Genomic DNA, 22,056 nt, shown 5'->3' on the forward strand with positions numbered 1-22,056 from the left:
ATCCAAGGGGAAGTAAAAAACAGAAAAAACCCATGGCCAATAAGGGGAAAAATAATCTATAAAATGCCCCTCCGCACCCTCAGCCAATTGAAACCAGTCCAGAAGATCACGTGGGCCAAGCATCAGCCACAAAGCCATTTACCTTTAATATATTGCAATCTCTGCCCCAGTCAATTAGTAGTTGATAATGCTTTGAATTTTTTTTCTGTATTCCTTGGACAATATGAAAATTAACACTTAGCACAGGAAACCCAATAAATAGTCTTTGGCATGCTGACATAGCTTTCCCAAGAAATGGGAGCAATATCATTCACTGAAGCCCATAGGATATAAAATTACAGCTAAGCAATAATAACAAAACCAGGAAACAGATAAGCACACTTTGGAGTCTACGAGGTCCCTAGGAACTTATTGGCAACTGCAGATGTTGATGGTTTTGAACTAAATTTACATGTACAGCAGTCTCTATCCAGTTCTCATCACTACCTGAAATTTTAATGGCAACCGAGGAGGTTTCTTGATTATTATTCCTACTAAAACCAACCTTCCACCACAACTTGCATGTTTTGCATTTGGAATCAAACTACAAATTAATCACCAGCTGAAATTTAACTGAATTTTTAGTGAAGAAAAACAAGCATTCCTTCATTTTTCTTTTCACAAAGAAACAATTTAAAGGATATTTTCCTGACTTGATGTTTCTGGTGTGGACTGCAACTCAGAAATTCAGGCGTGTGCTGCAAACGAAATAAAAACAGAAAATGATGGAAACACTCAGCAGGTCTGGCAGTATCTGTCAAGTGAGAAATAGAGTTGGCATTTTAGGTCGATGACCTTTCCTCAGTACTGCTAAAAAGTCATCAACCCAAAATGTTAACTCTGTTATTCTCTCCAAAGAAACCGCCTGACCTGCTGAGCATTTCCAGCATTTTCTGCTTTTATTTTTGCTTTTGTGCATGATTCTCCAGCCATCAGTGGTCATACAATCATGTGCAACCTCAGCCCTGGTTTCTCATATATGCTCCCAGTGGGTGAGGCAAACCTTGAAAGTGCAAAATTTAGAAATTACACCTCTGGTGTCAATTACAGCCAGGGAAGAAGCCACGTAAGTTTGAACCCATATTATATGATCGCCTTAGGTCGCAGCTTAATTTGAAGGGAATGCCAGTGAAGTCTTGAAAGATCTAAACATTCATATCACGTGTTACAATCCTAAAATTTCCAGAAACAATCTGGAATTTTTTTTTTCCTTCTGATGTTTTTCCAGGATTACACTTTCAGTAGAAACTTACAGCTAAAGCACTCCAATAAAAATAAACTGAAATTTGGAAACCTTGTCGACAGTTGCATGTTTCACTATTTTTTACCAGTAACCACAATGAATATTGAAAGAAATTCAGATATATATTTATGGCTCTTGGAAAGTTACCATTCCTTTGGATTTTGGGTTTATTAAAACTATCTTTTATCCATGTGAAATCCATGTGTTTTCCACAATATTTCACCCATGTTGGCATTAGTGCTAATGCCAGAAATGTGGTCAATTGCAATTTAGCTCAGATATTGCTGCTTTCACAATTCTGACTGGTTTATGTAAGACCTAACAAGGCTAAGCCAGACAAGGTTAAACCAGCTGCAGGCATCGCTATTCTGGATGACTATGTTTCTGCTGCACATAAGAAAATGCCTCAGAGGCCGGTCTCTGTTTAAAACTATCAACATTTCTTTGGAATTCCTCCTGCTCCACCACAATAACTTAAGCAGAAGTGCAACAATAACCTCCATTTACGTAAATAGGGTTTCAAACAAACCTTCGGTAGAGCTGTGGTACTGGAACACAAGTCACTCCAAGAAAACTTCCAGCCGTGCTCTTGATAGATGAGAGGTGGCTGAGATGTTAGATGGGATCAGATGTCAGCATGCCTGGCTTGAGGTTTCTGATAGGTTGTGGGTTCTGTCTGTAACTGGCTTGGATTATGGATGAGGTCAGTAAGATGTCAAACAATTTGTTCAAAAGTACAAAAGTAAGGCAGCAGTCATATGTAAATGAAAAGTCAAATATGTATTGTATTGTCAATGACTAGCTGCTTCTCAAGAAAGTCTCCTGTTGTATTCAGAATTTGAAACAAATATGGTACGAGAATTGAAATTAACATGCAAATTTTGTGGATTTCCACATCAGAGCAAACACAAACAAGCCATTATTGTAAAAATCATGTTTGTTTAAAAAAAAACAAGAAAAGGACAGTTCTGAGAGAAAACCTTGTGATCCTGGGAAGTCCCTTCTATTAGGTAGGTTAGCTTGAGATGGATAATCTTTTACCTCAAATTGTTTTGCAAGCCTGCATAGTTGCCATGTGCTTAGAATACTACATTTGAAGCAAGTATCACAGTATTCAGCTAATAAGAAAGATACTTGTATCACAAAAACTAGTATGACAGCAGAACAATATTATCACTCTCCAGTGTTCAATATACTTTCTTCACAGAGGAGAATCCACAAGTGTGGTCACTGATGCCTTCTAAGAGCATGAGGAAAAGTAGCAGAAAGACTTTCTCTTCTATACAGACTGGTAGCACAGAATCAGTAGTTCATAGGATAGGAAGGCAAGACAAGATGCATTCTTTGAAGGCAACAGCATTATTGAAGAGGCATTGTTACTGCAGGAGATTTAGTGATACTTAAAATTCCTGAATGGCACTCCAACACCTCTAAATCGTTCATAGGCATGCCTTTAGGAGTAGGTCTCTCAATTGACCCCTTCCCTTTAAGCAGAGGATGCTGAGCCATATGTTTGCTGTAATTACTTAATTTGGTTCTAAGTAACATGTTTACACCAAGGTCTACAAATTCTGAATCATTCTGTCTATAATATCTGAAGCAAATTGAACAAAATAGCATATCAGGAAAAATTCTCCAGCCTTTCAGTAAGTGAAATCTGGCAAGCTCCAAGTGCAGTGTGTTATGATGCTAGACTAGACACCCAATTTTTTGGTACAATCCAGTCAGGGACCAGTAACTTTTTATTTAAAGTAGACAGCGTTTGAGATCCCAAGTAAGAGAATAAAGCCTCAAAATTCCATGGTTTTTGAACAAGCAACATAAACTTCACTATACAAGGTCAGAAAAATAAAACAATTTACCATATCTATCTTATACTCTAGCATTCAGGATTAACATTAAGGTAAATTAACAGGCAAACTACGGTCTAACAACCACACTACACATTAAATAGCAAATGCAACCAAGACAGATCCCACAGCTTTCTCAGCACTCACCCAGACGTCAGTGTTCACTTTGAGTTACACAGTCTCATTAAAACTCTGTCTCCTTCATGATGAACGCATGTCTTCAATCTTCCCTTTCGAAGATCCATCCTTGGAATTCCCTGCAAAAGTTGCTACGACTTGGGCTGCCTCAACAACTGCTCGCCTTCCGGGCTTTCAATGTCATCTCCTGGGACTATATTCCCCAGGATTCTCAAGTCTGTATTCCAATATCAACTCACAGGCATAACTCCTGTTCTTTAGCCACACTGAACAGAACAACGCTGCTCCAAAGTGTTACGTTTGCCCCAGTAGCCTGCAGCATGGAGTCACCAACCTTCTGCGGCCTTTTCAGCTCTCCAGGGCTTTTCTCAAGCCCGCACAACTTGGAGCCTGTCAACCACCGCACTTATACTGCTTGGAAACTCTTTCTTTGCTCCTCTCTCACTGGTTTCGCTCCCCAGTGATTCCTACCGGTGGTCTCCTCCTTCCAGTGGCTCTTTCCCCAGCCCTCCCGCTCCCTCTGGGTTCTCTCCCTGTGCTGGGACCTCTCCCTGTGCTGGGACTCCTGTGTGTTATGGCACCCACTCCTGGGTCCCGTAAACAGGTTTTTGCATCGTATTTTTCCCACACAGGCACACTGGGTATTTGTGCCCTGCCCGAGGTCTCTAAAATGCTGTACTGCACATGTGCAATACACTCCTGATCTGTAAATGCAAGGAAACTCCCAGGGCATGCTGGGACTTGAAGTTCCTGGTCTCTGTTCAGGGATCAGGTAAGTCGGGATTCCTAACGCAGGGACATGCTGCAGCAACCTCAGTCAATGAGGCCATAAATGTAGTATGTGCATTACGAATTATTGCTCGCACTCCAGCAATGGGAATCTTGAGTGACAAAATGCAGGAATTAGTGAGAATCAGCTTTAATTCAAAGCAAGACTACACACTGATATGGGAACATAGAAGCAGGAGTAAGCCATTTGGCCCTTTGAATCTGCTCCAGCATTCAATTAGATCAAGACTGATCATCTACCTCAATGCCACTTTCTTGCGTTTTCCTCAAATCCCTTGATGTCATTAGTATCCAGAAATCTATTGATTTCTGTCTTGTACATGCTCAATGATTTAGACTTCCAGCGGCCTCTGGAGTAGTAGGAAATTCTAAAGGTTCACCACCCCTTGAGTGAAGAAATACCTCCTCATTTCAGTCTTAAATGGCCTGCCCCTTATTGAGACTGTGTCCCCTGGTTCTAAACTCACCAACCAGGGGAAACATTCTATCTACCCTATCATGCCCTGTAAAAGTTTAAGTTTCAAAGAGATCATCTCTCATTCTTTGAAGCTCTAGGGAATACAAGCCAGTTTCCTCAATCTCTCCTCATAAGACAATCCCACCATCCCAGCGATTGGTCTGGTGAACCTCCATTGCATTCCCTCTATGGCATGTATATCCTCCCATAGATAAGGAGATCAAAACTGTACACAATACTCCAGGTGAGGTCTCACCAAGACTCCAAGCAATTGTAGCAAGACATACTTATTCCTGTTCTCAAATCTCCTTGCGATGAAGGCCAACATATCATTTGCCTTCCTAATTGCTTGCTGCACCTGCGCACTAGCTTTTTGTGACTCATAAACAAGGACACCCAGAACACTTTGAACATCAACACCTCCCAACCTCTCACCATTTCAGAAATACTCTGCCTTTCTGTTTTTTCTGGTTAAGTGGATAATTTCACATGTTTTCATATTATATTCCATCTGCCATGTTCTTGCCCATTTACTTAGCCTGTCCAAGTCCTCTTGAAGCCTCTTGCATCCTCCTCACAATATACATTCCCACCTAGCTTTGTGTCATCAGCAAGTTTGGAAATATTACATGCGGTCCCCTCATCCAAATCCTGTATGTAGATTGTGGCCCAGCACTGAGCCTTGCGGTAGCTCACTAGCTGATCCTGAAAACTACTTGTTTATTCCTGTTCTCTGTTTTCAGTCTGTTAACCAATTGTTAATCCATACCAGTATATTACCCCTAATCCCATGCGCTCTAATTTTGTTTACTAATCTCCTATATGAGACTTTATCAAAAGCCTTCTTATGTAGGTAGGATTTGAGCAACTTATACAGGTACTCCAACAGAACAATGCCTTTTGCTTATTTGGGTGCAGTTGCAGCAACATGCAAGAACCTCGGCACTCTACTGGATAAAATTTGATCAATACCCCATCACTGGGCTCAATCTCCTTCGCTGGTGCATTGTGGCTACTGTTCACATCATCTACAGGGATGTACTGTAGCAAATCACCAAGCTTACTTCAAAAGCACATTGCAGTCCCATAAACTTCGAAGCTAGGAAGAGTAAGAGCAACAACTTCATTAGAACATTATTATCTGGAAGCACCCCTCAAAGTCAAATTACATCCTGAGTTGGGCATATGCCACTGTTATTTCATCGTCACCAGGTTAAAATCCTAAAATTCCCTAACTAACATCATCACCACAAGGACTGCACCGGTTCAAGGAGAAGGCCACCTCTACAATACACACAAATAGTGAATTCATTTCACCCTTTTACTTTGTGGCAGTGATTTACATCATGAATAAGTCTTTGCCCATAAATATACCTTTTCACACATGACAGCTCTGTACAAGCAATCTGTTAAAGGCACAGAGATAATCAGGTCTTCTACATAACAGTTAAACAGATGTTACCACAGTAGCATTATAACATCACAATGCCTATGCCTGTTTTGTAAACACCAAGGTGTATCAGCAAAATAACTCTGTTGATAAATATTGATAGAGTGAAGGGCAACATCAGCCAAGTTAATGTGACAACATCACTAGAGAAATAGCATGTCAAAGATCAAGCGCTGCTGTTCTCATGCTACTGGTTATCCTTATTTTTCAAAAGGCTGATGTTGTTGCCATTCTTTGTTCTCCTTTGGCCCTGCTCCTTGCTGACCCTTGATGATCCATCTATTAATGGATGTGTACCACATTAATGTGTACCACATACTACACTATCACTCCTTGACCATCTTTCCAGGGATACATATGGCAGCTGCAAAAGCAGCAAAGCCTTGCCTGAGCATATCAAAGTCCTTCTTGATTAGCACTTCCCTGAAACATTTACATTGTACCATTCATTTTGGCATGTTTGAACAATCTTCCAAAATAACAACTAAAACCACTCAAGAAAACATCAGCTAAAAGGTATTAGCATTTTACTGTTAACTCCTGACATGTGTACTCACCAGATAAGTGAATAAAATGTAGAAAGCAGATTATTCATCAAGCAGGTATTAATTATAAGAGCTAAATTTTATGTTCAGCACTTTATTACGTCCTTGCAATTATACCCTTAGATTTATGGAAAATTGACACTTTACTTTTCAAAAAACAAAAAGGAGAATGGAGAATATGCTTCTACAACAGGATAGAGTTGAGCGGCCAGGTGACCTCCCTTCTTGCCTGCTAATATATAAGGTTATCAGGGACCATTTGTGTAGATAATTGAAAAATGTTTACTATGGCCACCAGACAGAAATCAGATTATGACAAGGAACATTTGTTAACGGTCCTTTTAAGAGCATCCTGAATCAATCAATCAGTTAGGAAGGCAAGGAGGCTCAGCGGGAAGAGGTCCAGCCCAGCAAAGAAACGTTCCTGCCAAAAATCCACTCACAGCAGAGAATCGGAGCTAACCTTTTACCTACCAATTTGAAGAACCAAGCCAGATCTTTGCTATGGGGGCTTGACTACACCTCGCCTACAGCAAAGCCAGAAACCTGCTGCTACAGGTAGTGAGCCACTGCGAATCTGTCCAACCGGAAAGTTCCAACCTCCATTTCTTCAATGAACCAAAAGGGATTCATCAGGCCTGAAATGTTTCATGTCTCCATACCAAAAGACTCAAGTAAGACAGTGAGTTTTTGGACTTTTAAGAAGCCTAATTGAATGCTACCTCTTTTGTAATCACCTTTTTTTGTGTGCGGGTGTATGCATGTGCGTGTGGAATGCGTGTCCTGTAATATGTACAAAGTCATGGGCACTACCAGTGTCCTAGATGACCACATGTACAGGAAGTGCTGTCAGCTGCAGAAACTTGAGCTCCAGGTTTCAGAGCTCGAAGGGTAGCTGGAGTCACTGAGGCTCATCCACGAGGCTGAGAGCTACGTGGATAGCACATTCAGAGAGGTGGTCACACCGTAGCTTAAGGGCTTGGAGACAGAGAGGGAATGGGTGACCATCAGGCAGTCAAAGAAAAATAGGCAGGTAGTGCAGCAGTCCCCTGGGATACCGCTCACAAATTGGTTTTTCCATTTTGGAAGCTGGTGAGGGTGCTGGTTCCTCAGAAGAGTGCAGTCAGAGCCATGTTTGGAGCCAGAGCTGCTCGGCTGTTCAGGAGGAGAAGAGGAAAGGGGATTAGTGATAGAAGTAGTGATAGGGGATTCATTAGTTAGGGGAACAGAAAGGCATTTTTGTGGCCGTAGATATGGCTCCAGGATGGTATGTTGCCTCCCTGGTATCAGGGTCAGGGGTGTCACACAGCAGCTGCAGGACATTCTTCTGGGGGAAGGTGATCAGCCAGAGGTCATGGTCCACATTGGGCCAATGACTTAGGCAGGAAGGGGGATGTGGTCCTGCAATAAGAACTTAGGGAGCTAGGTAGAAAATTAGCTAGCAGGACCTCTATTGTAGTAATATCCAGATTGTTCCTAGTGCCACGTGCCAGCGAGTGCAGAAATAGGAGGATAAGGCAGATGAATGCATGGCTGGAAAGGTGATGCAGGAGAGGGGGCTTTAGATTCCTGGGACACTGGGACTGACTCTGGGGGAGATGGCACTTGTACAAGCCAGACAGGTTGTACCTGAACAGAGCTGGGACTGACTTCCTTGCAGGGTGTTTTGCTAGTGCTGTTGGGAAGGCTTTAAACTACCTCGGCAGGAGTGTGGAACTAAGAAAAAATATGAGAGGGTATTTCCAGGGTGCACAAAATACTGGGAGGAACAGGTGGAGGAATGTTTGTAGTGGAGTTCTCCAGGGGTCAGCATTGAGACCCTTGTTTTTCCTGATATATATTAATGACCTAGATCTTGGTGTGCCGGGGACAATTTCAAAGTTTGCGGATGATATGAAGCTTCGGAGAGTTGTGAACTGTGAGGAGGACGGTGTGGAACTTCAAGAGGACATAGACTGTTGGTGGAGTGGGCAGATAGGTGGCAGATGAAGTTCAATGTAGAGAAGTGTGAGGTGATGCATTTTGGTAGAAAGAACAGGGACAGACAATATAAAATAAGGGGTGAAATTTTGAATGAGGTGCAGGAGCATAAAGACTTGGGTGTATATGTACATAGATCATTGAAGGTGGCAGGACAGGTGGAGACAACAGTTAAAAAAGCATATAGTATCCTGGGCTTTATTAATAAAGGCATAGAGTACAAGAGCAGGGAGGTTATGCTTTATATAAGACCCTCGTTAAACCTCAGCTGGAATATTGTGTACAGTTTTGGGCACCATATTATAGGAAGAATGGGAACACATTGGGAGAGTGCAGAAGAGGTTTACAGGAATGGTTCCAGGGATGAGAAACTATGAGGATAGATTGGTGAGGTTGGGACTGTTTTCCTTGGAGAGAAGGCTGAGAGGAGACTTGATAGAAGAATTCAAAATCATGAGAGGGCTGGACAGAGTAGATAGAGAGAAGCTGTTCCCACTCGTAAAACGATCAAGAACGAGAGGGCACGGATTTGAAAAGATTTGCAAAAGAAGCAAATGTGACGTGTGAAATTTTTTTTTCACACAACCAGTGGGTCTAGAATGCACTGCCTGGAAGTGCGATGGAGACAACTTCAATCGAAGCATTCAAGACGGCATTAGATGGTTATTTGAATAAGGTACAGGGAAAAGGCAGGGCAATGGCACTAGGTCATATTGCTCATTGGAGAGCTGGTGCAAACAGGATGGGCCGAATGGCCTCTTTCTGTGCCATTAAGATTCTGTGATTGTGTGTGTGTGAGATTGTGTGTGTGTGTGAGATTGTGTGTGTGTGTGGGAGATTGTGTGTGCGTGAGAGAGTGTGAGACCGTGAGAGTGTGTGTGTGTGTCTGTGTGAGAGTGTGTGCGTGCAAATACATTCGGGAATTGAGAAGTAAACATTTATTCCTTTTTTTTTAAACTTACAAGAAAACCTGTCTTTGGTCTGTTCTTAAGAGCCTCAGCACTCAAGGGGTTAAAAAAACTTTTTTAAACACATACAAGTGCGGTCAGTCAAGAGTTGGAAAAAGTGTGAATCATCCTACCATTTTTCTCCCCTGTCCATAACAACACCCAGAACATATCATGAATTCAGCACACACCGCTGATTTCCAATGCATTCATTTGAAATTAACTAAAATTGCACAAAGGTCTGTGCCAGGAATGTTGAAAATGAAAATTTATCAAATGGTTTTGTTTATCGATCCTAATCTATGACAATTTGCAAGAGGTATATCAGGCTTCCAAAGATATGGAATTTTAGGCAAATTCCGACTATTGCAACAGTGAGAAATAGAATGCTTCTAAATCTCCATTGTTACACTGGGCTGAACTTTTCCTGCTGACTTTGGGACCTGATTTTGGGATCAAATGGTGATCCCAAGCTTACATTCATGAACAGTGGATGCAGCACTAGTATATTCCCACAGGCGGCCTCCTAATTGGCCAAGTTCATACTTGCCATCCAATTATGGGAAGCAGGTGGGCTCCCAATGCTGCTGGACCAATCACAGCTCTGAAGCCTCAGCAGCTCCATATGGAGAGGTGGGCACTGCTGAGGCAGGTCAGAGACCACAATGGCACTTCAACATTCTTACCCTGTCCCCTCTTTGCATCGTTATGATCTCGGTCAAGACCAGTAACTTTTTTTTTAAACTAACAAGTCCAAAATCCCAGTTATTTACTGAAAGAATGAAGCCACAAGGTTTCACAGTTTAAACAGAAGAATTTTTACTATACAAGAGTCAAACAAAGCAAATGCTTTATCCTATCTTAGGTAAACATCTACATTCCAAAGCCCAGAATCAACATAAATTAAATATGAATTAGCAAGCAAATTGCGGTCAATTATAAAACAATAGATTAAACATTAAATGACAGATACAACTAAGACAGATAATATGAATTGGCTTGTCAGTCCATCTCAGTCACAAAGGTCCTTCAAAACTCTTTCTTTGTTATGAAGAATTTCAGTTCCTCTTCTTGGATTTAGCCTGACCCTTAGCCGACAGCAGCTCACAACCAACCCACACTCCATGGTCTTCACCGGAAATGGCACTCATCTCCTCAACTCAGTCTGGATGGCACAGTTCCACCAATGCTTTCTTCAAATAACAAACAGCTGCAGCAACCATATCTTTGCTCATTCTCAGCTTTTGGATCTAGCTGCTGTCTTCTTCAGCCTGCCTATACTGCGGCACTGGACGCCTCATCATCTACTACTGAGCTCTAAGAGCTCTCAGTGTCGTTTTATATGATTTCAATCAGGTTCAGTCTCCCCAGAAGTTTTTGGTTTCCAATCTCAGTTTCCTTTGAAACTGTGTGTGTCAGTTTCCTTTCTCAGTTTCTCTTTCTCAATTTCCCTTCTTGGTTGCCATTTTCAATTAGGGTCCATCTCAAAAATTCAAGCTTTGAAGCTACAGATTCTGCCACAACATCATGCAGCCTCAGGCTCTGATGGCCTCCACGCACTGCCATAGGGAGACTGCCTCCATACAGCTGGCCACCTCTGCACACAAGGGTGAGTGGGAAGGTCGCTCCACAGCCAGCAAAATGCTAGCAAGCTGTAATCCTGACCCTAATTGCAGGCTTAAATATGGTAAATGGCCACCTGCCTCTATTCAGGGGACAATTGAACAGAGAAAAACAGCACTTTGCACCAAACTTATTATTATGCTGTCCCTTGTGTATTAACACAGTGTAACATACTTTGAAAAAAATCAATGCCTTTTTGCCAAAACATGTTTCTAAAGTGTTATGATCCCCAAGGGGGAACCAAATTTACTGAATGACCCGCAAATAAAGAAATTATCAACAAGATTCCACTTTTTGTAGTTTTTACTTTAACAGGAATCAGAACAAATGCAGAACAAGGTAACATGGACCAGTATTTCTTATTATCCAAGAAAATTACAATTAATCCCTTTACTATTAATGCAAACTCTCAAATGTCCTTTTCAAACGCTTATAAAACGATTACATATTCCACAGACGTTTTAAAGAAATTTCAATTTTTCCTTACTGTCTTGCTTCTATGACAAAGGTCATAGGAATTAACAGTCAAAAGATACTTCAAATAAGAAGGTAAATTTCGTTTGAATAGTTGACACGACAAAGATACATCTCACCCAACACAAGCAGCTGCATCAGTTCCTAAAGGTATGTGTCACCATGATTCGAAGTTCTAAAGTTCTCTAACTCGGCCCCTGATACATGGAGTCTCTCACCTTCCCACTCGGTCAATTCAGCCTTCAAGTAGCATTCACTGGTAGCCGTATTCCACCCAAGGTCCCAGAGATGGTCATCACCCAAATGGCACACTCCTGCAGAACCTCCTTAGCTGGATTCACGATAGGCTTGATGGCTCAGATTCCCCAGAGACTCCTTTTTCCCCTCCCTTTAATAAACTGTGCTAAAAGGTCTGGCTGGCATTGGCAAAACTGAGCAGCAGTAGAAATCTCTGCTCTAACTCGGTCTTTGGCTTTCTATCCTGTTTAATTGTGTTACACACATATAGCTCCTAGTAAATATGCCTTTCTTGTTCTCCCCTCTGCTGCAGCTCTCCTTTATATGTAGGTCTCCTTTATATGCCTAGTCACACAGCTTTTGGTCTTAACTTCCTTCTTGTTCGAACTGCTTTCAGGGCAAGGGTCGCCAGGTAACATGGACCAGTATTTCTTATTATCCAAGAAAATTACAATTAATCCCTTTACAATTAATGCAAACTCTCAAACGTCCTTTTCAAACACTTATAAAACGATTACATATTCCACAGATGTTTTAAAGAAATTTCAATTTTTCCTTACTGTCCTGCTTCTATGACAAAGGTCATCAGGAGAGAAAGAATTGAATAGTAAAAGCAGAATCTTAACTTCAAGAACAACTATCCACTAATGCACGATATACTGATTTCTGAAATATATTTTGACAGCAAGGCTCATCTTTCTAATATTGCTTATAAATAGAACCCTTTATAAATTTGACTTGAAGAGGTTCATAGAATCCATTCCCAGAACCAATCTCAAAGGTGTTGTCCTGAGATGCTCCTTCAATCACATGTAACTCTATTCCCACCTTCTCCAGATGCATCTGATTTAATACTCAGGAAATTGTACTGGATGTATTCCAGTAAAGAGTTATTTGCTCACCTCAAAAAAATCTCTTGCTACTGATAAATTAAATGTTTTTCTGTAGATACAGTGTGACCTTTAATAAGTGGTTAGTTTTGAAAACCTCATTGATAATTGGTACTCACCAAACCTCTTGTAACCCATAGAATGCACTTCCTCTTCTTCACTGTAGTCATCTGTTAAAAAAATAGTTCAATCAGTGCAACAAATTGGAGCATGGTATTTACAAATACAGACAGAAGAAAGCAAAGACTGGACTCCTGCATTCTGCATCAAACTGTTAAAGGGAATAATCAACTGCTTCAAGTTCTATGCATCCTTTATTAGGCAAAGTCATGATCCTAACCCACCTTCCCTTACATCTCAATTAATGGATGTTGACTTAAAAAGATAATAAATCCAAAATCCCAGTTATTGACTGGAAGAATGAAGCCACAAGGTTTCACAGTTTAAACACAAGAATTTTTACTGTACAAGAGCCAAACAAAGTAAACCGCATATATTATCTTAGATAACATCTACATTCCAAAACTCAGAATCAGCATAAGTTAAACATGAATTAGCAGGCAAATTGTGTTCAATTATAAACTATAGATTAAACATTAAACAGCAGATATAACTAAGACAGATCGTATGGATTGGCTTGACAATCCATCTCAGTCAAAACTCTATCTTCATTATGAAGAATTTCAGCTCGTCCTTCTAGGATTTAGCCTGATGCATAGCCGACAGTAGCACACAACCAACCCGCATTCCACAGGCATGGTCTTCACCAAAAATGGCACTCATCTGCACAATCCCCTCAACTCAGTCTGGATGGCACAGGTCCACCAATGTTATCTCCAAATAACAGAAAAGGCTGCAGCAACTATATCTTTACTTATTCTTAGCTTTTAGGTTTAGCTGCTGTCTTCTTCAGCCTGCCTAAAGTGCAGCACTGGACTCCTCATCATCTACTGCTGAGCTGAGGGATCTCGGTGTCATTTTATACAATTTCAACTAGGTTCAGTCTCCCCAGAAGTATTTCACATACCTTCTCATTATTTACCCATTGTTAGGGCTTAATTTGAAATATTGTTCCAGATTTGTCTTTCCTTTACTGATTATAATGTTACACATACCCCCGAGATCACTTTTCAATCACTCCTTTCAAGGTTGAACAGTTCAAGTTTCTTTAGTCTTATCTCTTAACTCATGCATTCATACTTAGGATTGGCCTTATGGTTGCTTGCTGAAACACCTCTACACCTTAACTGTCTGCCTTGTGCCTTAGTGGCCAGAACTTCGGATGATATATGTTCCTTTTCACCTGTTTTAACAGCAATTTACGTTTCTAGACCCCTATGACATCACGCCAGACTTCATTGCAGCCTTGGACCAAGCATGGAAAAAAAGAGCTGAGTTCAAAAGGTGAGGTGAGAGTGACTGCCTTGACATCAAGGCAGCATGTGACAAAGTGTAGCATCAAGGAACCCTGGCAAAATTGAAGTCAATGGGAATCAGGAAGAAAGCGGTTGGAGTCATACCTAGCACAAAGGAACATGGCTGTGTTGCTGGAGGCTAATTATTTCAGTCCTAGGACATGAGTGTAGGAGTTCCTCAGGGTAGTAGCCAAGGCCCAACCATTTTCAACTACTTCATCACTGACCTTCCCTCCATCATAAGGTCAGAAATGGGAAAATAAGCCGATAATTGCACAATATTCAGCATCATTCGCAACTCCTCAGATATTGAAGCAGTTCACATGCACCTGGACAAGTTCAGGCTTGGGCTGACAAGTGGCAAGTAACATTCATCTGCCAAGCAATGACCAGCTCCAACATGAGAGAATCTAATCACCTCCCCTTGTTGTTCAATGGTGTTACCATCACTGAATTCCCCATCATCAACATGCTAGGAGTTACCATTGACCAGAAACTGAACTGGACCCAGCCATATAAATACTGTGGCTACAAGAGCAGGTCAGATGCTGGGAATTTTGCAGAGAGTAACTCACCTCCTGACTCCCCAGTGTCTGTCCAGTCAGGAGTGTGATGTAATACTCTCCACTTGCCTGGATAAGTGCAGCTCCAACACACTCAAGAAGCTCAACACCATCTGGGACAAAGCAGCCTGGTTGATCAGCACCCCATCCACCATCTTAAATGCTACCTCCACCAGTGGTGTACGGCCACAGCAGTGTGTTTTCTACACAAGATGCACTGCAGCAACCCTTCAATAGCACCTCCCACTTAGAAGACCAAGAGCAGTAGATAGATGGGAACATCACCTGCAAGTGCTCCTCCAAGAAACATGCCATCCTGACTTAGAACTATACCACTGCTCCTTCACTGTTGCTGGATCGCAAACTTGGAACTCACTTCCTAACAGCAGTGCAGGTGCACCTATATGGGATGAACCAGGGTTCAAGGCAGCTCACCACCACCTTCTCAAGGGCAATTAGGTCTGGGCAACAAATATTGTCTTTGTCAGAAATGCTCAGATGCCATGAACAAATAATAAAACCCCAAGATGCTTTATAGAACATAATCAACACCAAGCCAAAGGGGAGTTATTAGGAGTGATAACTAAAAGCCTGGCCAAACAGGTGAGTTTTAAGGAGGGTTTCAAAGTACAGGAGGAAGGTTAAGGGGCATAGAGGTGAAGGGAGGGAACTTTAGAGGTTAGTGCCTAGACAACTGAAGGCACACTCCCAATGGTGTAGTGATGGGGTTTACAGATGCCAGAGGTGAAGAAGCACATAGTTCTCAGAAGATTGCATAGTTTGAGAGGGTTACAGGGGTAGGCAGTGGTGGTACCGCTGAGGATGCGAATTTTAAATTTGAGTTGTTGAGTGACTGGGAGATAATTTAGGCCAGGGGTGATGGGTGAGTGGGAATGGTGGATGACAGAATACAGGCCAGCAGAGCTTTGGATGACCTGGAATTTGTGGAGGATGCAGGTGGGAGGCCAACCAACAGGACATTGGAATAGCCAATTCTGGAGGTGAGAAAGATATGGATAGGGGTTTCAGCAGCAGATGGGCTCAGGCAGTGCAGAGACGGACAATGTGATGGAAGCCAAAGTAGAGTGTCTTTGATGGTAATGATATGGGGTTGTAAACTCAGTTGTTGGTTAAATAGAATGCCAAGCGTGCAGCCTGAGACAATGGTTAGAAAGGATTTAATCAATAACAATAACAGGCTTCAGAGCCTGGTGAGGTTCAAAAATGATCACTTTGGTCTTCCCTATGTTTAACTGAGGATTTTGCAGCTGATCCAGGCAGGATTGGATGTCAGACAAGCAGACTTACAACAAAAAGGCAATGGAGGCATCAGAAAAGGTGACGAAGTAGAACTGCATGTCATTGGTGGAACCTGACATCATGTCTTCACATGATACTGCTGGGGTTGGAGGTAGCATTCAGATATGGAACAATACAAGCCAAGGAGAGATCCTTGAAGGACTATAGAAGTAACAAAGCAGCCATTGCTGGAGATACTCTGGCTATGGTTGGATAGATTAGAATGGAACCAAGCGAGACTAGTCCCAGTGAATTGGACATAGGACAGGCATTGGAGGAGGATAGTGTGACCATCCATGTCTAAGATTACAAAGAAGTTAAGAGGGATGATTGTGTACCACCATCAATGCCAGAGGATGCCCTTTGATTAGAACTGTTTCAGGGCTGTTACAGAAGCAGGAGCTTGATTGGAGAGATTCAAGCATGAAGGTATAGGAAAGGTAAGTATCAGTTTCAGTGGTGACAGCATACTGAAGGACTTTGAAGAGGAAAAGGTAAGAAATGGTGTAGAAGTTTGCAAGGATAGAGGAATTGCGTGTTTTTTTCAGAAGCTGATGCCAGTAGTTTCAAAGAGGAGAATACCTGAGTAGAGGGAGTGTGGGACCATGAACGGAAGCTGGGCGGTTAGTTTGGTAGGAATAGGGTCAAGACGGAATGAAGTGGGTTCCATGGACAAGTCAAGCTTGGAGAGGGAATGGAAGAAGATAAGAGAGAAATTAGAAAATGTCACAGTTTCAGGGTTATAGCAAACCTTACAAGAGGTTTGGTTTGGTGGTCAGGAGGAAGGGAGTTTGCGACAGATGGAGCTGAATGATTGGCCTTTATCTTAGTAACAAAGAAGTCAATAAGCTCCTTGCATGGGGCTGGAGCTGAGGGTGGAGAGAATGGGGGAGAGAGATTTAATAAGACGATAGTATGGTAGGAAAGATGCTGGGACTTATATTTGATTTTCAGGATGGTGCTGGAGTAGTAAGCAGTTTGGCAGAGGAGAGTTTAACTTGCGAGTACTTCATGTGGTCAAACCAAATTTAAAGAAAAGGAAAACATGCATTTATGTAGCATTTTTTTTTTGTTATGTTGATTGAGGGATAAATATTAGACACAACACAACCACTGCTCTACTTCAAAATACCGCAATGAGATCTTTTGCCTCCATCTGAGCAGGCAGATGGGGCCTCAGTTTAACATCTCATCTGAAAGAGGGAATTGCACTAGAGTGTCAGCCTTGATTTTTGTGCTCAAGCCCTGGACTTTGGAAAGTTAAATCAGTTATGTGTTAGATACACTCAGGTCTGAGTCCCTTGGATATGAAGAAGGAAAATGGGGGCCACACCAGGAGGAATAACAAGACTGGGACAGAGTCAGGTTTTCACTGGATCCAAGCACATCTAAAGTGGAAGTACGGAATTTGTTCAGCAAATGTGTAGCTTAGAAGTATTGTGGTAATTACGAACCAATGACTAGGAAGTTGGGATATTGAAAGAACACTGTAAGCTACTTGGCCAAGAATTCTTTTCTGAGAACTTAAGTAGGGGGATGTGGCTGTTGAGGGATACAGGGAAGTGATCAGTCCATAATTGAGTCAGAGAGAGGATAATCTGTTTCTTGCTGTAATACTTTGAGTTTAGAAATTACTGTTGGTGGCATTAGTGAACAAGCACACTTGTTTGTTAGACATTCTTTTGTCTATTATTTTAATGCACAAATGAACACATTTACTTCAAACAGATTAAGACTTCTGTTAAATCAGTGGGCATAGAAATGCCAAACAAATGTGTTAAGTGCTCACCATCATCATCATCATGTGTGCTCTGCCTGAAGGCAGGTCCTTAACTCAGTAGTTTTTCTATGTCTCCCTACTCTGCGCCGGCCTTTTCATTTGCCAAAAACTTTCTTCAATTTTCAATCCATTAAGTGCTGGTGTTGATAGTAATTTTCAGGATTTGGTTTCAAAATTAATTGGTGAAAATGTAACAGGAAAGTCAACAAATAGCTCATTTTAGTAACTGCCACAGGGCCTTAGGAATTTCAATAGAAGATGTGTCTTCTGAATCAGTTTGACTTTCATTTATCATCCTGTAATTATAGAACCAGCATATAATGCCCTTCTTTGAATCCCACAAGGGAAAAGTTCAGGTTCAAATCTCCAGGAAGAGGTCAGAAATTAGAAAACATGCTCAAATATTTGGGGCTCAATGCCTATCATGATTATGTTACGGAAAAGCAAATAACTGCTGCAGCAGAACCATCAGTCAACATAGTATGGGGCGTGTCCATGGATAGGAGGATAGTGGTAATGCACTCACATGTTTTATGGCTGTGCTGCTCAACTTGCAATTGTGAGGAGTTCCTGGTACCTGATGTCCACGTAGAGTGGAATGAAACATGTACTTGTCAGTTGCTTAATGATCAACTAGTAACTATGCTCCTTGGAGGGGAAGTAGGTGGATTTCGTGACTCCAGGATCACACATCTGATTATGTAAATTCAGAAGCACATTAACCCTCTGTAATAGACTGATAATTCAATATCATAGCTAGGAATATCCAAAATATTCCAGGATACTCTGGCTAAGGGAATCTGGAAGTGTAGACATACCCTTGGTGTTGGGATTCTTACCTCTTGGCTCCAAATAATCCTAAAGACCAAAATCCTCAGGATTGTCCTTAATGGACAACAAGATGGAAGGTTACAAGTATCTTACTCTGCTTTAGCAGTGTCCCAACCAAATTTGGTGATATCTAAACTTCATCTCTGCAACCTGCATCAAAGTTCTCTGGACTTAACGTAACTGGAATGTGTCAGTAGAGATTTTTGCACTCTCTTTTGTGCAAAAAAGCCCACAGTAGGTGTACATTTCTCAATAATTTGAATTGGGAACTCAAACATGGTAGTGGGTTTCTGCCAGTCGCAGAGCTAGATGGGGGTCTGGGTGTTATTTTTTATTTATGCTTTGATGGGATGTGGGTGTCACTGGCTAGGCCAGCATTTGTTGCCATCCCTAATTGTCCATCCTGAACTGTTGCAATCCATGTGGTTTAGATATGACCACAGTGCTGTTGGGAGGGGAATTCCAGAATTTTGACCCAGTGAGAGTGAAAGAATGGTGATATAGTTCCAAGTCAGGATGGTGTGTGGCTTGGAGGGGAACTTGCAGGTGGTGATGTTCACATGCATCTGCTGCCTTGGTCCTTCTGGGTGGTAGAGGTTGCGGGTTTGGAAGGTGCTGTCAAAACAGGCTTAACGAGTTGTTGCAGTGCATCTTGCATATGATACACACTGCTACCACTGTGCATTGGCGGTGGGAGGGAATGAAGGTGGTGAATGGGGTGCCAATCAAGCGAGCTGCTTTGTCCTGGATGATGTCAAGTTTCTCGACTGTTATGGAGTTGCAACAAATGGAGAGTACTCCATCACACTCCTGATTGCGCCTTGCACATGGTGGACAGGCTTTGGGGAGTCAGGATTTGAGTTACTCACTGCAAAATTCCCATTCTCTGACCTATCCTTGTAGCTATAGTATTTATATGGCTAGTCCAGTTCAATTTCTGATCAATGGTAAGCCCCAGGATGTTGATTGTGGGGGATTCCATGATGGTAATGCCATTGAATGACATGGGGAGATGGTCGGATTCTGTTTTGTTAGAGATGGTCATTGTTTGGCACTTGTGATGCCCTGACCTGGTTGAGGTCAGTTAACAGAGCTTTGGAGGACCACCTCCACTTAAACCGGGGAATTCTGGTCACCTGCCATTTTCCTCTGCATCCCTAAATGCTCACAATTTTGATTCTGAAGTATGGATGAGAAGAGTTAGTCCACAACTCAGTTTCAAGGGTGCAGCAACTGAAAGATCTGGTATTGGTCCCTGATGGTAACCTCCATCCATGACATCAAACCAGAGATATGTTTACCAAGAAGCCAACAGTTAGCACATTAGCAAAAAGTTAGAACATTTTGAGGAGGTACAATTAAGTTGAAGCTGAAGAAACAGAACTATGTTAATTTAGGGAATTTTTGGAAATTTTAGCCCTTTACCCATATGACATTTTGAAACTCTTTTCCTTGGTATGAAATAGATCAGGTAAAAGTGGCTCGAGTTGCACCAATCATGTACTTCTGGATTTTGTTTTATTTCTAGCACTTCAAGTTAGTTCTTTAATGCATTGCTTCACCAGGCGACCAGAACAGCAATTCAAATTGGCAAAACATCGAGGGGATTGCTCCTGCCCCGCCCCCACCATTTACGAAAAGTTCGCTTAAAGCGCTGGCAATGTGGGTTCCTCTGTTTCTCCATCAGTCAGGTCCAGATTCCGTTTTGCAAAAGTGGCATCACAGTATAATTTATTGTCGCTGTTGCGTGTGTTTACAGTGATACAACTGTCAACCGTGGCAGTTGCAATCTGCTAAGAGAATGACGTGCTTACAGTGAAACACCAAGTCCGAATACTGCTGAGTTTGTAAATTAAGCCATTACAGATCTTTAATAGAAATCTTGTAGGAATAAAATATTACGTTTGCTGAATTAGTCACTTCAATTAGAACCCGCCAACACAAGGGCAGTGCGCAGGTAAGCCAGTGAACCAAAATAGAAGGGGGTAAGTTCACGGAGGAACCGGGACCATTTTCTACAGTAGGACCTCTTGAACTGTGGTTCTACTTGAAGCTTTCCTTTATAAAGTCTGGATACTGCATTTACTGAAGAGAGATTTGGGAACACTATAAGCAGCCAAATAACTTCAACTCAATCCTAGGACCACTGGCATATAATTACTACCAGATGTTTTTCATAAAGAAACATATTAAAGGACATTGCAAAACCCGAGGTCAAAATGCCTACTTTCAGAATGTAGAGTAAACAACATTACTGGAGGGATGTGGAGATGTCAGATTGGGAGAAGCGATTCATTATTATTCATTGGGACAACATTTTGGAACATTTATGAATAAGAATTTACGCAATCTCCTCTCCACCCCCTTACACAAAACAGCAGAAAGCAACAACGAAATCCGACGCATCAAGCACTGGGGAACGTCCACCACGACACTAACTAGAAATAATTCATATTTTCAAAATAAGACTCCTTCGCGTCTATTGTGTCATATAAACTATTTGTTAACATGGACAAAACGAATCAGGTAACGGGAGTAACCTGATATTTAACGATTTCTAAACGACGCTGATTTTGCATGTTAGGCTTTTTAAAAATATCTTAAAATGAATATATATATATACGTATAAGCTGTTGGACAAAGCACACAACGCATGTCAACGCACATCCATCAAAATATAACATTTCTCACAATAAGTATACGAACAAATAGGCTGTTTCTTAATGTAAATTTCGCTCTAACTTTGAACCTACCTTTCATTTTGGCGGCAAAGAAGCTCATTAAAATAATTAGGGAGCAATCTGATCGTTCCAGAAAAACTCAAAACTCTGCAGGTTCTTTAATTTTTCTTTGTCGCTTTCATGGTAAAATATTGCGTATTGACCTCCTACAATTGCATAACTAGTATTCAGAGCTCCGGTATAACACGTTCTTGGAGTTTCTTCTGAAAATTAAAAAAAAACAACGAAAAAATATAAAGCAAAGATTGAAATATCCGCTGGTCCCAGTAGGTATTGGAAGAGCTAGCAAACTAATTGAGCAAAAGAATTGAGAATGCCTCGCCAATCGATGCTGCCTCGCTCTCTCGGATTACAAGCTGCACTAAGCAAAGTGGCTGGATCTTTGAAAGTTTTAAGTAGAGGATTTTACTCACTGGCTGCAATCAGACCACAAAAATGTAAAACGTAAAAGGAAGTCCCCAGCCTGCCGGCTCTCCTCTGGCACGTGTTTTCATCATCTGCCTGTTCTCCTTGCATTTGTTTACAGTGGGGATGAACGTAAATTCCTCTAGAGCCCCAGGTAATTCTTTGGGCGAATACCAACAGATGATATGTGCGCATCGTGTTTCACATTACGTGACTCGTAAGAAAAACTAGAGCAACGAAATCTGGTTTTCATTTGGTTTCAAAGTCCAAAACTCTTGCAGGCAGCATTTCGGGTAATGCTTTGCTGAACTATTTCTCCTGTTCTGGTTGCGAAATCCTCCCGGGTACTGTCAAACAAAA

General features: G+C 41.6%; 1 protein-coding gene across 2 annotated transcripts in view; it reads right to left on the reverse strand.

Moving 5' to 3' along the window:
• The window catches only part of colec12 (collectin sub-family member 12), a 239,021-nt gene extending 217,190 nt beyond the window's left edge, over positions 1-21,831 (reverse strand). The window contains exons 1-3 of one of the 2 annotated variants that reach the window (XM_041190038.1): positions 21,705-21,831; positions 21,304-21,494; positions 12,782-12,832 (exon numbers count right to left, since the gene is read on the reverse strand). In XM_041190038.1, coding sequence (XP_041045972.1) covers positions 12,782-12,832; positions 21,304-21,331 — 79 coding nt within the window. In that variant the 5' untranslated portion in view covers positions 21,332-21,494; positions 21,705-21,831. Of the gene's footprint in view, positions 1-12,781; positions 12,833-21,303; positions 21,653-21,704 lie in introns of those variants that run through there. The other variant, XM_041190037.1, reaches the window with a different exon arrangement.
• Positions 21,832-22,056: the final 225 nt, after the last annotated feature.

Source organism: Carcharodon carcharias, chromosome 6 (assembly GCF_017639515.1).
Source record: "Carcharodon carcharias isolate sCarCar2 chromosome 6, sCarCar2.pri, whole genome shotgun sequence".
Taxonomy (NCBI): Eukaryota; Metazoa; Chordata; class Chondrichthyes; order Lamniformes; family Lamnidae; genus Carcharodon; species Carcharodon carcharias.